We start from the raw sequence: 12,590 nt of genomic DNA on the forward strand, positions 1-12,590 counted from the left end.
TTGGACCATGTATCAGAGGAAGATTGAATCCAAGATACACAATGAAGATTTGATCAAGATTTCTAAGCAAGGCACAAACTCTTTAAATAGAGACTCATACCTCAGAGACAAGGAATCTTTGGCTGGAGAGAATTGTGAGACCAGAGAATTAAGAGAGTTCGTGGAGATTCACGCTGGAGAGCAGGATTCTGACAAAGTTGAAGACCGAAGACCATTGATCTTCCATCTTTTTCTTCTTCTTCTTTTCTTTTTTGTTCATGAACAATTTCTATTTTTTAAATTTGTTTAAGTCAGACATGAATATATCTGGCTAGTTTTTTTTTGTAGTTGGGATCACGGACCCAATGTAAATCCTTTATGTTTCCTGCATTGTTTTTATAATTTAATTTGTTTGTTTGTTTTATTCCACCGGTGTTAATTTTTCTATATCCTGGTTAGAATTGACCAATCTAATTATAGGGCTTTGAGGGTTTGGACTCACAATAGACATATTGGAGTTTTAGTCTGGACAAGTGTAGAATAACAATTTGTGCATGACCTAGACATAGTCTTACATAGATTGCAGACTTTTAATTCATTTGCTTAATGCTTAATTCAAGAGGGATTACTAGGACACTAGGATTCTAATTGGGTTAAAGGGTTGAAATCACTAAGACATTAGAGTTCAACTATTTTATACGGAAATAATGAATTGTCTGAGCAAACCAATTAGTTAATTATAAAATACAATATAAGGGAGGATCGGAGGTGAAGTGCATTGTAGCTATAGTCTTTTTACAATTTTCAATAAATCTCATATTTTCTTAACGTTCTTGATACTCTTGCATGCGTTTGAATTTAATTGTTCCTAATTTTATGTTTTTAAATATTATTCTATTTTTCCAATAATCAATTACTTTCACAATTCAAATAAATTTTCTTTTTCAACTTAAGGGGAATAGTTAAATTAATACCCGGTGTACTAATCCTTGTGGGAATGATCTTTACTTATCATTTTATTACTTAAAACGAATGGTAAACTTGCCAATTTTGCAACAGCATTTTTTTTATTCTTACCCACAACTATCATCTATAGCCACGTCAGCTTCAACTTTTTCAATATTCACTGCATTAGGGTATATTAACACTTGTTAATGTAAAAAAAAAAAACACTTGTTAATGTAAAGTCAGCGTAGCTAAAGTAAAATGTGCAATAGGTGGCATATGACGTGTTATTACACATACTATGTGTGAGGTTCAATCAAAACGTCTTCAATTTGATTATAATACTTATAATATTACGTGGCTAAACGTGAAGTTGTGTAGTTGCAAACAAATATTTTTTTATCTTTCCTTCCTGCCATATTTTGAAGGTGTTAGTGTCAATTTATAGACTCGGACAGATCACGATGAACTGTCGCCGGCGGGGAATCGCCGTGTCTGACGGCCGCAAACGGGTGCAACCGGTGACCAGTTCGGTGAGTAGACACAACCGGTGATCGGTTCGTGAAAGGAAAGAACCGGTTCGGCTCAAAATTGCTCAAAAAAACCGGTGGGTAGAAACGTTTGGGTTTGAAAATTGGAGGGAAGCAACGGATATATTTTTGGACAAAAAATTAAAAATTATTTTAATTACACACACATGAATCGAGCCGGCCGGACGGCGATGGCGCGCGCGTGTGGTAGACTTAAGCCCACCTAGCTCCTTCCACAAAATGTGTAGTGACCCAAGGGCCAATTTAGAAGAGTGAGGTGGGAGCTTATAAACTCTCTCACTTCCTACTTGTTGTCCAATGTGAGACTTCTTAAACCCACTTACCCCTTCAACTTCACTTTTTCTCTTTTCATACTTAACCCACTTCTTATTCATAACCAATAGATTGTCAACATAAATTTCAACAAGAATTACTAGAAATTATTTACCACATCTTACAATCTTTAATAAACACTTTACTGAAATTAAAATCGGATAAATTATTTGTCAAAACAATTAAAATATTTTTAACCTGTTAAAGCTATAAATTTACCATCCATCATGAACGTAACTGAATGGTTAATGTAGGCATGCAGCTCCTTCAAAACTTAAATTATTACCATAAGCGGAATAACCGAATCATGGAAGGTAATGGACATGGGCTATTCTTTCTTTCCTTAGAAGGTGTTTGGTTGCTGGCATCTGTTGAGATAGATGGGGAAATGGGTAGTGGGAATATAAGGTATCCATGTTTGGTTGTGTTTGGTTTCTTACTTATCTATCTAAATCAGAAACCTATCAAACCAAGTTATCTATCTATCTCTGTGCATATAGCCGGCTAAACTATCCCACAGCCAGTGTGGTATTCGTAGAAAGCAACCTATTTGCTTTAACTTGATACTAATCAAAAGACCAGCATACTTTTTAACTAAGCGCACAAAAAGAATGGTTTTCTATGGTTATTTTTGTCATTTCATATTATTTTTCCATCTATATCTTACCTCCAACTAAACATACATTTTATAAAAGTTACTTAATTTTCCTAGTAAAATTTTTTCCCACCAAACAACTTTTTTTTACATTTTCCTATCTATGTCACTTTCTTACCATTTCCCTATCAATTCTATTTTCCTAGTATTCAACAAATTTCTCCTCAACCAAACGCCCCTTGTTGTAACGTAGCGCAAGTAGCATCATAAGGTAAGGGATTCGAAGGCCTCAGATTTCACAGTGACACGTGTCGAATTCAGCGCACTTGCTGTTGTGTGAATTTGAAGAAAATAAATAAACAAATAATAATAAAATGAATTTACTAAAACAGTTGCTGACGTGGAGCACTGGTATTGGTCCCATTCGAATCGCCTTCGACTTCTCTTCTCCCTTCACCCCGCCCTTTTTCTTCAGGCAGCTACGATACGAGAGGTTCCCTCTTTGTCTCTATTTCTCACCTGATTGGCCGGAATCCCCATTTTCCGATCACACTCCAGACCGCCGCTACCCCCACCCCTCCAATCCCGATTCGAGTGTTTCACGTTATTACTTTTCTTCTTTTGGTGAGTTTCTTCTACATTTTGAATTTTGGTTCAGTTAACGATGTGATCTTAATTGTGAATCTATGTTTGAAGGAAGGGATTGGGTCAGGTAAATAAATTTAACAAGGGAGGATGGCGAGTCATGGTGCTTCTTCACGAAGGTGCGTGTCGTTGACGAACAGCCCCTCGCGGCAAAAGAAGAACAGCCCTGACTCTACTGCTCGTAAATCAATTCCGCTTACGCGCCCCACGTACGTTCACTTCTCCACCTTTAAATGTTTCACGTTGAATTGAATAATTAATTTAATTCCAATAACAAAAGTGTGTTAGAGAATAATATAAACCATTAAAAAGGCCCTCACCTATCACCTTAAAGTTTTGGGTTGAAATGGTTCTTTACATGAGCTTAAGTGACCATAAGGTCACGAGATCGATCCTCACGCCCCCCACTTTCTGGTGGAATTAAAATAAAAGCACAAAAGGTAAACAAAAAATTGGGCCTGTGACCTTAAAGTTTTGGGTTGAAATGTTTCATTACAAAGTGAAATTGAAATTTTATAACAAATAGCTATGCCCATTGCGTTCCTGCGAATTGTGATTTTCTATTTTTAGAAACAGATATTCTCATATTTAGGTTTAGACTTAGTTATCTTCAAAATGTATCTAAAGAACCAATTCAAACAGGAAGTTTAAATTGTTAAATGAAGACCTATTAAGTTAAGGACTATTTAATGATTTTATATATTTCTAGTACGTTCTCTCTCACACTCTCACGAGAGTGAGTCCGTTGGGTGGTGAACACCTAGACTCTGATATCATGTAAAGAACCAATTCAACAAAAAATTTAAAATGTTAATTTAATGGTTTTATATATGTCTAACAATGTCATCGCCAAACAAATGTGGCTTTATCTGATTGATTCATTACGATGATGTTAATGATTCATGAAACATTCACACTAGTTGATATAACGCACTAAGTTAGATTCATTTTAAACAAATTTGTGGTAGCTTCATGCTTGAGTATCTAAGAAGAGAAGACGAGTCAGTAAAAAGGTTGTGTTAATTAAAAATCATGGGGTGATATTGATGGATACGTTTTGTGCTTGGAATTGGATCAGGGGAGAGCGAACTGTGAAATCATTGCGACTTTCAAAGGCCTTGACAGTTCCTGAATCAACAACTATTTATGAAGCTTGCCGTAGGATGGCTGCCCGCAAAGTAGATGCTCTATTACTAACTGATTCTAATGCTTTGCTCTGTGGAATCCTCACTGACAAGGTATGGTTTGGACTTCTTTTTATGACCCTTTAACAAGAAATGAAGGAAAAGGAAAAAACAAAAAAGAAAAAAAGAAGGAAAATATTGGGACTTTTTCCTGGATTTCTGCAGTTTTAACATACATAACTTGCCATCCTATCTTTGTGGTTAAAGGATATAGCAACGAGAGTTATTGCCTGTGAGATTAATCTTGAAGACACACCTGTTTCCAAGGTTATGACGAGGAATCCAGTATTTGTCCTTTCTGACACTCTTGCTGTGGAAGCCCTCCAAAAGATGGTGCAAGGTTGGTATTCTATGGAGAGAAGCACACGAATTTGATTGTTATTTCTCTATCTTGCGCTTTGACTACAAGGCTGATATACAGGGAAATTCAGACATTTACCGGTGGTGGAGAATGGAGAAGTTATTGCCTTACTTGACATAGCAAAGTGTTTGTATGATGCTATTGCCCGTATGGAAAGGGCAGCTGAGAAAGGAAAGGCAATTGCAGCAGCTGTTGAAGGTATCGAAAAACACTGGGGAACACCTGCTTCTGGTTTGTAGAGTATTTTCTTTTTGCATGCCTCATTTTTTTTTTTTTTATTTCTAATTTGGACATCATTGGACAATATTTGTTGTTTGGTTCCCAGTTTCTGCCGGGCATGTTTTGTGTCATAATAATTTGGTCTTTGTGCAGGCTCCAATTCATCTTTCATTGAGACTCTTCGCGAGCAGATATTTAAGCCATCATTGTCTACAATCATTCCTGAGAATTCAAAGTAGGTAATACCTTCTTTTGTTTAAAATGAAGAAAAATTACCTGTTTTAACTTCTTTGCATGTTTGCTGTTATCATCCAAAGTTAATTCAGCAGATAATGTCGCTTTCCAGGGTTGTAACAGTTTCACCTACAGACTCTGTTTTGGCAACAACAAAGAAGATGCTTGAACTTCGTGCAAGTTCAGCTATTGTCACGGTTGATGACAAACCTTGTGGTATCCTTACGTAAGCGTGTAGCCATGGACATTGTCTCCTGACCTCTTTTCTGAAAAGCTACACTTCTTCTACTTTTGCCGCTCTCCCACATTGAAAATTTTAATTTTTATTGTCATTTTGTATCTTTGAAATTATTATGATGGACTATGCCTGCATATACATTTCAGGTCAAAGGATATCTTGATGCGGGTAATAGCACAACATCTTCCTCCATCGTCAACTCCTGTTGAGAAGGTACATCCAGATCTAGTAATGTTTATGACCACGATTTTCCTGCCATGAATTAGAAGAAAAAGTTGTCCTTCTGCGTGTTTATCCAATTATCTTTTTCTTTTCCGTCTCATTTGATGTATATTCAACACAATCTACAGGTCATGACTCCAAATCCAGAACGTGCAATAATTGATACACCAATTGTTGATGCACTTCACCTTATGCATGATGGAAAATTTTTGCATCTTCCTGTGGTTGATAGAGGTAATTTAATAGTACATGAGATGGGGAACAAGTTCTTGCATCAAAAAAATTTCTGATTTGGGTGGTTGAAAACAGATGGCGTTGTTGTTGCTATTGTTGATGTGATTCATATCACTCATGCTGCTGTTGCGACAGCTAGTCAGGTATGCTTTTTTGGACTGTGTAATACCCGATACTGTTTATTTCATGGAGCACCTATTGAATCCTTGTTGAAATGGGATATGTGGCTCTATATCTTGAATTTTCTGATGTATTGAATGAAATGCAACTTAACACATTACACAGTGGTACTCATATATTTATACCGAAGAAGAAGGAGCTGAGCTCTAACTGCATGCGGTTATTCTGGTATGCAGCTGTGAGAGCTAAATACACGTGAAACTATTTACATTATGAAATACATGGTTAGCTGACATGGAATCTTGATGGATTCTCTTCTGTAAAACTATAGTCACCATTTCTTGAGCTTTTTGGGAATATAAGAATCTGAAAGCTTGATTATTCACTGGCAATTAGTCTATGCGAACAAATTTTCATTTATTAAATTTTCGGAAAGTATACAATTGGGGGTTACGAAGAGAAACGGAGATAATATATCATACTAAAAACTTCAACGAAATAATGGCCTATGAACTGAAAGCAAAACGAAGGCAGAAGGCACTTCTTTCCTTTATTTTTCTCAGCTTCAGCCTCCACAATCCACATGCTTTACCGTTTCTAGTTCCATTCCTACCTTAATAATCACGACCTAAACACATCAACACAGAAACTGGTGCCTTTAATTAGAATAATTTGGTGTGATATGAATCCCTTACTGACATTGAGATATTTGTTATGTTCTTCTCGTCTTCATGTCGTAAATGTTTGGAGTCTTTGGAAAAATCTGTTGAGCATACTGCATATTTATTTCATTCATCAAGACTCAAGCATTATGGAAATGTTAATTCTTTTAATTACACGTTTAGACTGTTATGTTAGTGGATACAGGAAAAAAAGAATTTGTTCTTTGTTACTTTTGATTTTGTTGGTTTATCGCATTGACGCATCTAGGATTTCTTTTACACTTATAATTTGGTAATTTAGGCTCAACAGTAGCCTGAGTCCAATCAATGGCGAGAAGTAACTGAGTTTCAATTTTTCCCTTTCCTGCTTGGAATGTGCAGCTCCTTAACACATAAAGAAAATATTCAACTGTTTTTCCCCAATGGATAATTGTTTTTTTCACTAACCGGGTTTAGAGCATCGCTGATGTTAATGTTGAATAGGCACATATTATGATGCCAAAATTCCTTTTTTTTTCCTGCTTCCTATGATTTTTTTTTTTTTTGGAAAACATGTGCACTGATAGTATCACTTTTCTCCATTAATTAGATTGGAAATAATGCCAATTTGAACACTGAAGCTGCCAACTCCATGATACAAAAATTTTGGGATTCGGCCATGGCCTTAACTCCAAATGATGATGATGACGATACACAAAGGTTATAAATATGATTAATGTTGCTAGGAAAAATTATTTCCAATTTTTTAATGTACTTACACATAATTAATACATGCCAGCGACAGTTCCTTCAAATTGATATCTGAGGGAGGAGAAACAGGGAGATCCCTTCCTTATCTTGCGTCAGCCATGCCGAATACGTTTTCCTTCAAAATACAAGATAAGAAGGGAAGATTGCATAGATTCACATGCGGTATGTATATTATCACATGTCATGATGTCAACAACCAGATTTTTGCATAGAAGTGTGCTTTCCCTCCCATCTATCTATCTCCGATAAAATGCTAATGATGGTTTCAATATATATGTTCGTTCATTCCGGTCCTTTGATCACGAGTCTCACTTTAATGTAACTGTGTTGCATGTCTTCAGTCAATTGATACGTAAACCTGCATTCTTTATTATAATTTTGGGTAATGTTTACTCCACATAATGTGAAGCTCATAATTTACATAGGGACGCGTACTCCGTTAATATTGATGAATAGAAGGAGAAAGAAAGAGAACTTATGGTGCGGCGAGTTATGTGATAAACTTTTATTTTGTGTGACATTATTGTTTAGTTATATATTTTACTGCTTTTCTACATTGCTAGGACAGGACAGTAGTAGTAGATAAGCAAACACGTCTGCTTGGGTTTTCGTTTCAATGAAATAGTGTATTTTGTGCCTGGGGTTCACGTTAGTGGTTTCTTCTTTATTCCTTTTTGGTTGCTGGTTTTCTTAGTGAGAAGGTTTCCTTTTTTTTCCTGCAATTCTTCTTTCCTTCTGTTAAATTCTTTTTATCCAGAAAAGTAAAAGAAAAGAAAGAAATATGGAAATAATGGGGTTTTCTGTAATCTATACGGGTAACTTTTTTATACCCTGAAGTAGCCTTATTTCAAGTTAATTCTGTGTAACTTTGTAAGTAAAGCAATATCAGTTGAGTGCTCTGTGTTTACATGCAACTTCAGATACTCGGAGTTTGACAGAGGTTATAACTTCCATCATTCAGAGAGTTGGTAATGATATTGATCCCAAGAACCTGCCCCAAATTCTGGTATGTTTCAAGATGTTATATTCATTCATAAGGTTAAGTCAATGTTTCCTGCTTTCCCCAATGCAAGCTGCTATATTTTTTTGCAGTATGAAGACGAAGAACATGATAAAGTTGTACTTGCTTCAGACAGTGATCTTGCTGCAGCTGTGGAACACGCAAAGACGGCTGGTTTGAAGGTACGCGGATCTGTTTGCTGGTCCTGTGTCCTGAATGGAATTTTTTTTTCGGGGGGCTATGGATTTGTAATTTTGAAGAAAATTTGGATTTATAGTAAGATAGGTTCATGAGATTTTACTTTTAAAATAAAAATAAAAATAAAATTGACATGGGATCACAATTATCAAACTGGAATAGCAGAACCTAAAATGTTTGTGGAGAGTGTCAAAGGTCAATTGTCTTAGAAGGTTAAAGAACTTGAAGTGTGGATAGAAGATAAAATGCATGTCTCTCACAGGTCACAGCTTGTGCTGAAACTCGATTTTATTAGAAGAAATAAAGGTCAAAGATTGAAGTTTAGCCACTTAGTATAAAAGAAGCTTTGACACCTTCGAGTAGAAAAAGAAGGCTTTATATCGTCTGAATGATCAATCATCTAAAGCTTGATGTCATTTAATTGGGAATTGGACCTGACACCTAGGATAATGGGATTTGTACGTATTATCTGTCTGTCTCAAAGAAGTTTGACTTTGGGTTGATGAATTTTGTAGGGATTGAGATTGCACTTAGACTACTCAGGAACACGTGGTTATGGAAGTGATTCAAGTTTGGGAAGTTTTGAATATGCTAATTCAGAAGCATGGGCCTCGGCATTTAGTGCCGTTGCTGCTGGAGCGGCAATTGTTGCTGGTTTAGGCCTGTTAGTGTTCTTGAGGCGAAGTTCATGAGTTGAAGAAGCGAATTTTTTGTTGGGGGTAGAGGTCAATGCTGAAGTCGGTTGGAACTTTGGAGGGGCACACTTTTTGCGCTTGCCAATCTTCAAGTTCCGGCAATTTTGTATAACGAAATGTGTTCTTTTTTTTTTTCATTTTTTTTTGGATACAACTACATGTGTTCATACGAGAAGGAAAAAAGTAAAAGCATTTTTATTGCATCGTCTATAATAGGGATGCATCATCCTTTGCTGCTTGTATATTTGTAATTCAAGGTTTCGCAGCCTCGTCAACACAAAGAATAAACGACGTAACCACATGTATCTATCCTTTGTTCATGACATGTTATTAATAAATCAGTCGATCGGGATCGAGTTGATAAGGAACAATGATTTTTATCTGATAATCGCTTTTGCAGTTTATCAATTAAATGTTAATTGTTTGTTAGTTTGCTTTTTTTTTTTTTTTTTTTTGCTTTTTACGTAATTGTTATTAATTACATTTTTTTTTTACAATCTCTTACAACCATATTTTAATACCGTTGATTTCTGACAATCAACGGTTATGATTTTTACAAATTAAATTCATTAATTAATTATTAATTCACAATAAATGATATGCCAATCAACGGTGTTAAGATATAGTTGTAAGACGTTGTAAGTATAACTTTCCTCGTTAAAATAAAGAAAAAACCTTCTAACTAATTTTATTACGACCTCGCTATGTCTCTGCACTTGATATCAGTTATTCAACTCTTTTCCATTTATTTCTTAGTTTTCTCTCATATGCTCTCACTTCCATATGATTCTCAACTTCACTTATTTAATTTGCTCTCTTCCCCTGTCTCCTTCATCTGGTTTGCACCTTTTCCCCTCCCTCTCTCCCTCATCAGGTATGTGATTGAGAAACACAATTCAAATAGAAGATGCCCAATCGCACCATGCAAGATCTCAACCAAACCACACAAAATGTTAAAATAATGTTATTGATTAATTTGAAAGTAGAAAAATAATTAAACTGCCACAAGGTCAAGGGTATTTGTGTTTTAGATTTGGGAAGGCCTAAAATTTCGTTTGCTGCTGCGGATGAAGTTGATTTATACAGTAATAATGTATTTACTTGAAAATTTTTACGTGGAAAATTAATTTTGAGTTGTAGAATTATTTTTTTTAAAATTAAGATTATCATTGGAAAGCATTAATTTTAGATGTGGGATTTATGTAACTTTAAAAATGTTTATAATTATATTTTAAAAGTAATTTTTAAAAAAAATATTATGTTTAAACTCAACCATGTATTCTAAGCAATACAAACATCTCACTGTGCAGTGTATTTTTCGATCGTTGAGTTTGTAAATAAAAAATTTATAAATATAACACGTATATTTTTTTATTATCAATTAAATCCAAATGAAGATTTTCTTTTAAGATATAGATCACGTGAGATTCATCCGGCTAAAAAGGGGAAAGAAAACAATAGAATACATGAGCACAAACTACAGAAATAAAAAGTGGGCTCATCAGGGTCGGAATGACACCGCCCCCACTAAACCACTTCCTGTCCACTATGCCAACTTGCAAAACCAATGGTTTCGCTTGGTCCTTGAATTTTTTTTTTAATTTATTTATTATAACTTATCTCAACATTGTCGTGTACTGCTGGAAATGCTTGCCAGTTCCCCGAATGGCTGTCACCGGTATCCCAATGACAGTGTGACACGTATCCATGTTCGTTGATATCCATGGAACATCGACAATTGTATCCTCCAATGTGATGGAGATGTTGATGATGGCGTGTCCCCTGGAACCGTCTCTGCCTCGGAGCCGATAACTCAGGTACCGCACCGAACCTGGGGGAAGGAGCCCAATGTCTGAGGCCGGGATTAGACAACCCCCGAGTTGGGCCGGGCCCACGATTCTTCTCTTGGTGAAGAGCTCAAGTTGTAGACACGAATATCTATCCGAAAAGAAGCTAGGATCCACTGGGACGCGGAACTTGTGATCCCACCTTGGAGTTGCAGTTGCAGTTGAAGTTGCAGTTGCAGTTGGGGTATCGTGCACCGTTGACATGGATGTGGGTGTGAGTGTGATGAAGGGTCTGATGGTGGGGTTGAAATAGGAGGTGTAGTTATTGAGGCCTTCTATAGATATCACGGTGATCTCTACCACCGTGGTGGTGGAGGAAGGTGGTGGCATGGCCATGGGCATAATAATAGAGTCAGTGGTGTACTTGTTATCTTAGGTAGTTAGAAATCAAGAAACAGAGGCAGAGAAATGGAGAAATAATAAGAGAGAAAAGTAAAGAGAAAAAAGAGGGTTGTGTTGTGTTAGCTTATGCCCTAATTAAAGGTGGAAAGTTGAAAGTGGTTGTGGGTGGATTAATTGCTCTCTAGTCACAGTGCATTTTCCTGACGATGCTGGAATTTAAACGTGCTTGCCTAATCATAATAAATAAGGCTTGTGGAAACTTTAATTTTCGGCTTGAAAAGTCAACTGTAACTGTCCCATAAACAGCATTTGCAATTTATCCTGATTGTTTTTTTTATTTATTTTTTATCGTGCTTATGTTCCTGCTTCTAACTAATCCCTGGACAAATGTGATCAATATCTGTCGGCATCTAATTAGTACAAAGATGAAATTTAAAGTATCACTGTTCTTTTATATCGTGTTTTTTTTTTTTTTTTCACTTATTATAATTTACCGGTAGTTTAATTGTAAAGTAAACAACCCCCTTCAATTATTGATAGCAGTGAAAAGTCTGGACAAATTTGTTGGGCAGCAGTGTTTACTTAGATAATATGGAGATTCTTAAATGGATGCTAAAGGATGTTTGTTTACTTTCTCCTTCTTGGTTTATGTGAAAAGCGGGCGATATTTTGAAGTATTTCTAAATTCTACTTACTTTTGTACTGTATCGCTGGCTCAGTCTAAAACCTAACGAGATTTACGTAATATCTCTTTATTATTATTTCGGGTTCAATTTAATTATAGATTCGAGATTCTCGAAATATGGACAAATGAAAATTTAACTCGGAAGAAAGCACTTTATAAAGCTTCCTGAAATTTGATTGATTGATTTATTCTTTTTTTACATGTGAAAAAATTTAAAATTAGAAAACAATACGCCTTTTTCTCATCGAACCACGTTTTTGATTGTGGTCAAATCACTTACGTTCCGCATGATTTAACTTTGGGATATCGCCCCTCGTTACTCTATTGCCACAAACCGAACTTTGGGTCAAATCAACGTTATCTATGAATTAGGGTAGTCTCCTTTTCTTTTTTCCTTTTTCTTCTTTTTATTATTTCCTTTTGTAACTGGATTAAAATTTTAAATCAACTTTCTTTTTTTTTTATAGAAAAAATGTACTCTTTACTTAGAAGTAAGAGTCATTTACCAAAAAAAGAAAAAAGGAAAAAAAGTAAGAGTCAGTATAAAACGTAAAATCAACCCAGTATTTTTT

General features: G+C 35.6%; 1 protein-coding gene across 1 annotated transcript; it reads left to right on the top strand.

Moving 5' to 3' along the window:
• The first annotated feature begins 3,117 nt into the window (after positions 1–3,117).
• On the top strand, positions 3,118–9,152 carry LOC133316082 (CBS domain-containing protein CBSCBSPB1-like). The gene is made up of 14 exons (XM_061517781.1): positions 3,118–3,236; positions 4,106–4,265; positions 4,419–4,551; positions 4,633–4,803; positions 4,945–5,026; positions 5,138–5,251; positions 5,410–5,476; positions 5,614–5,719; positions 5,795–5,853; positions 7,091–7,200; positions 7,280–7,413; positions 8,172–8,257; positions 8,344–8,433; positions 8,965–9,152. Exons 1-14 carry the CDS (start codon positions 3,118–3,120, stop codon positions 9,139–9,141), a joined length of 1,608 nt encoding a protein of 535 aa, XP_061373765.1. The 3' UTR covers positions 9,142–9,152.
• Positions 9,153–12,590: the final 3,438 nt, after the last annotated feature.

This window comes from Gastrolobium bilobum, unplaced genomic scaffold, assembly GCF_033153095.1.
Source record: "Gastrolobium bilobum isolate Gb01-03AN ecotype WA unplaced genomic scaffold, APGP_CSIRO_Gbil_v1 utg7104, whole genome shotgun sequence".
Lineage (NCBI taxonomy): Eukaryota > Viridiplantae > Streptophyta > Magnoliopsida > Fabales > Fabaceae > Gastrolobium > Gastrolobium bilobum.

What these genes read in the sequence shown, in the direction of transcription:
- LOC133316082 (XM_061517781.1), top strand. Translation starts at nt 3,118, where the DNA reads ATGGCGAGTCATGGTGCTTCTTCACGAAGGTGCGTGTCGTTGACGAAC. An exon ending in CTCATGCTGCTGTTGCGACA is followed by an intron (nt 5,854 to 7,090) that starts GCTAGTCAGGTA and finishes TCCATTAATTAG; the next exon opens with ATTGGAAATAATGCCAATTT. An exon ending in AGAACCTGCCCCAAATTCTG is followed by an intron (nt 8,258 to 8,343) that starts GTATGTTTCAAG and finishes ATTTTTTTGCAG; the next exon opens with TATGAAGACGAAGAACATGA.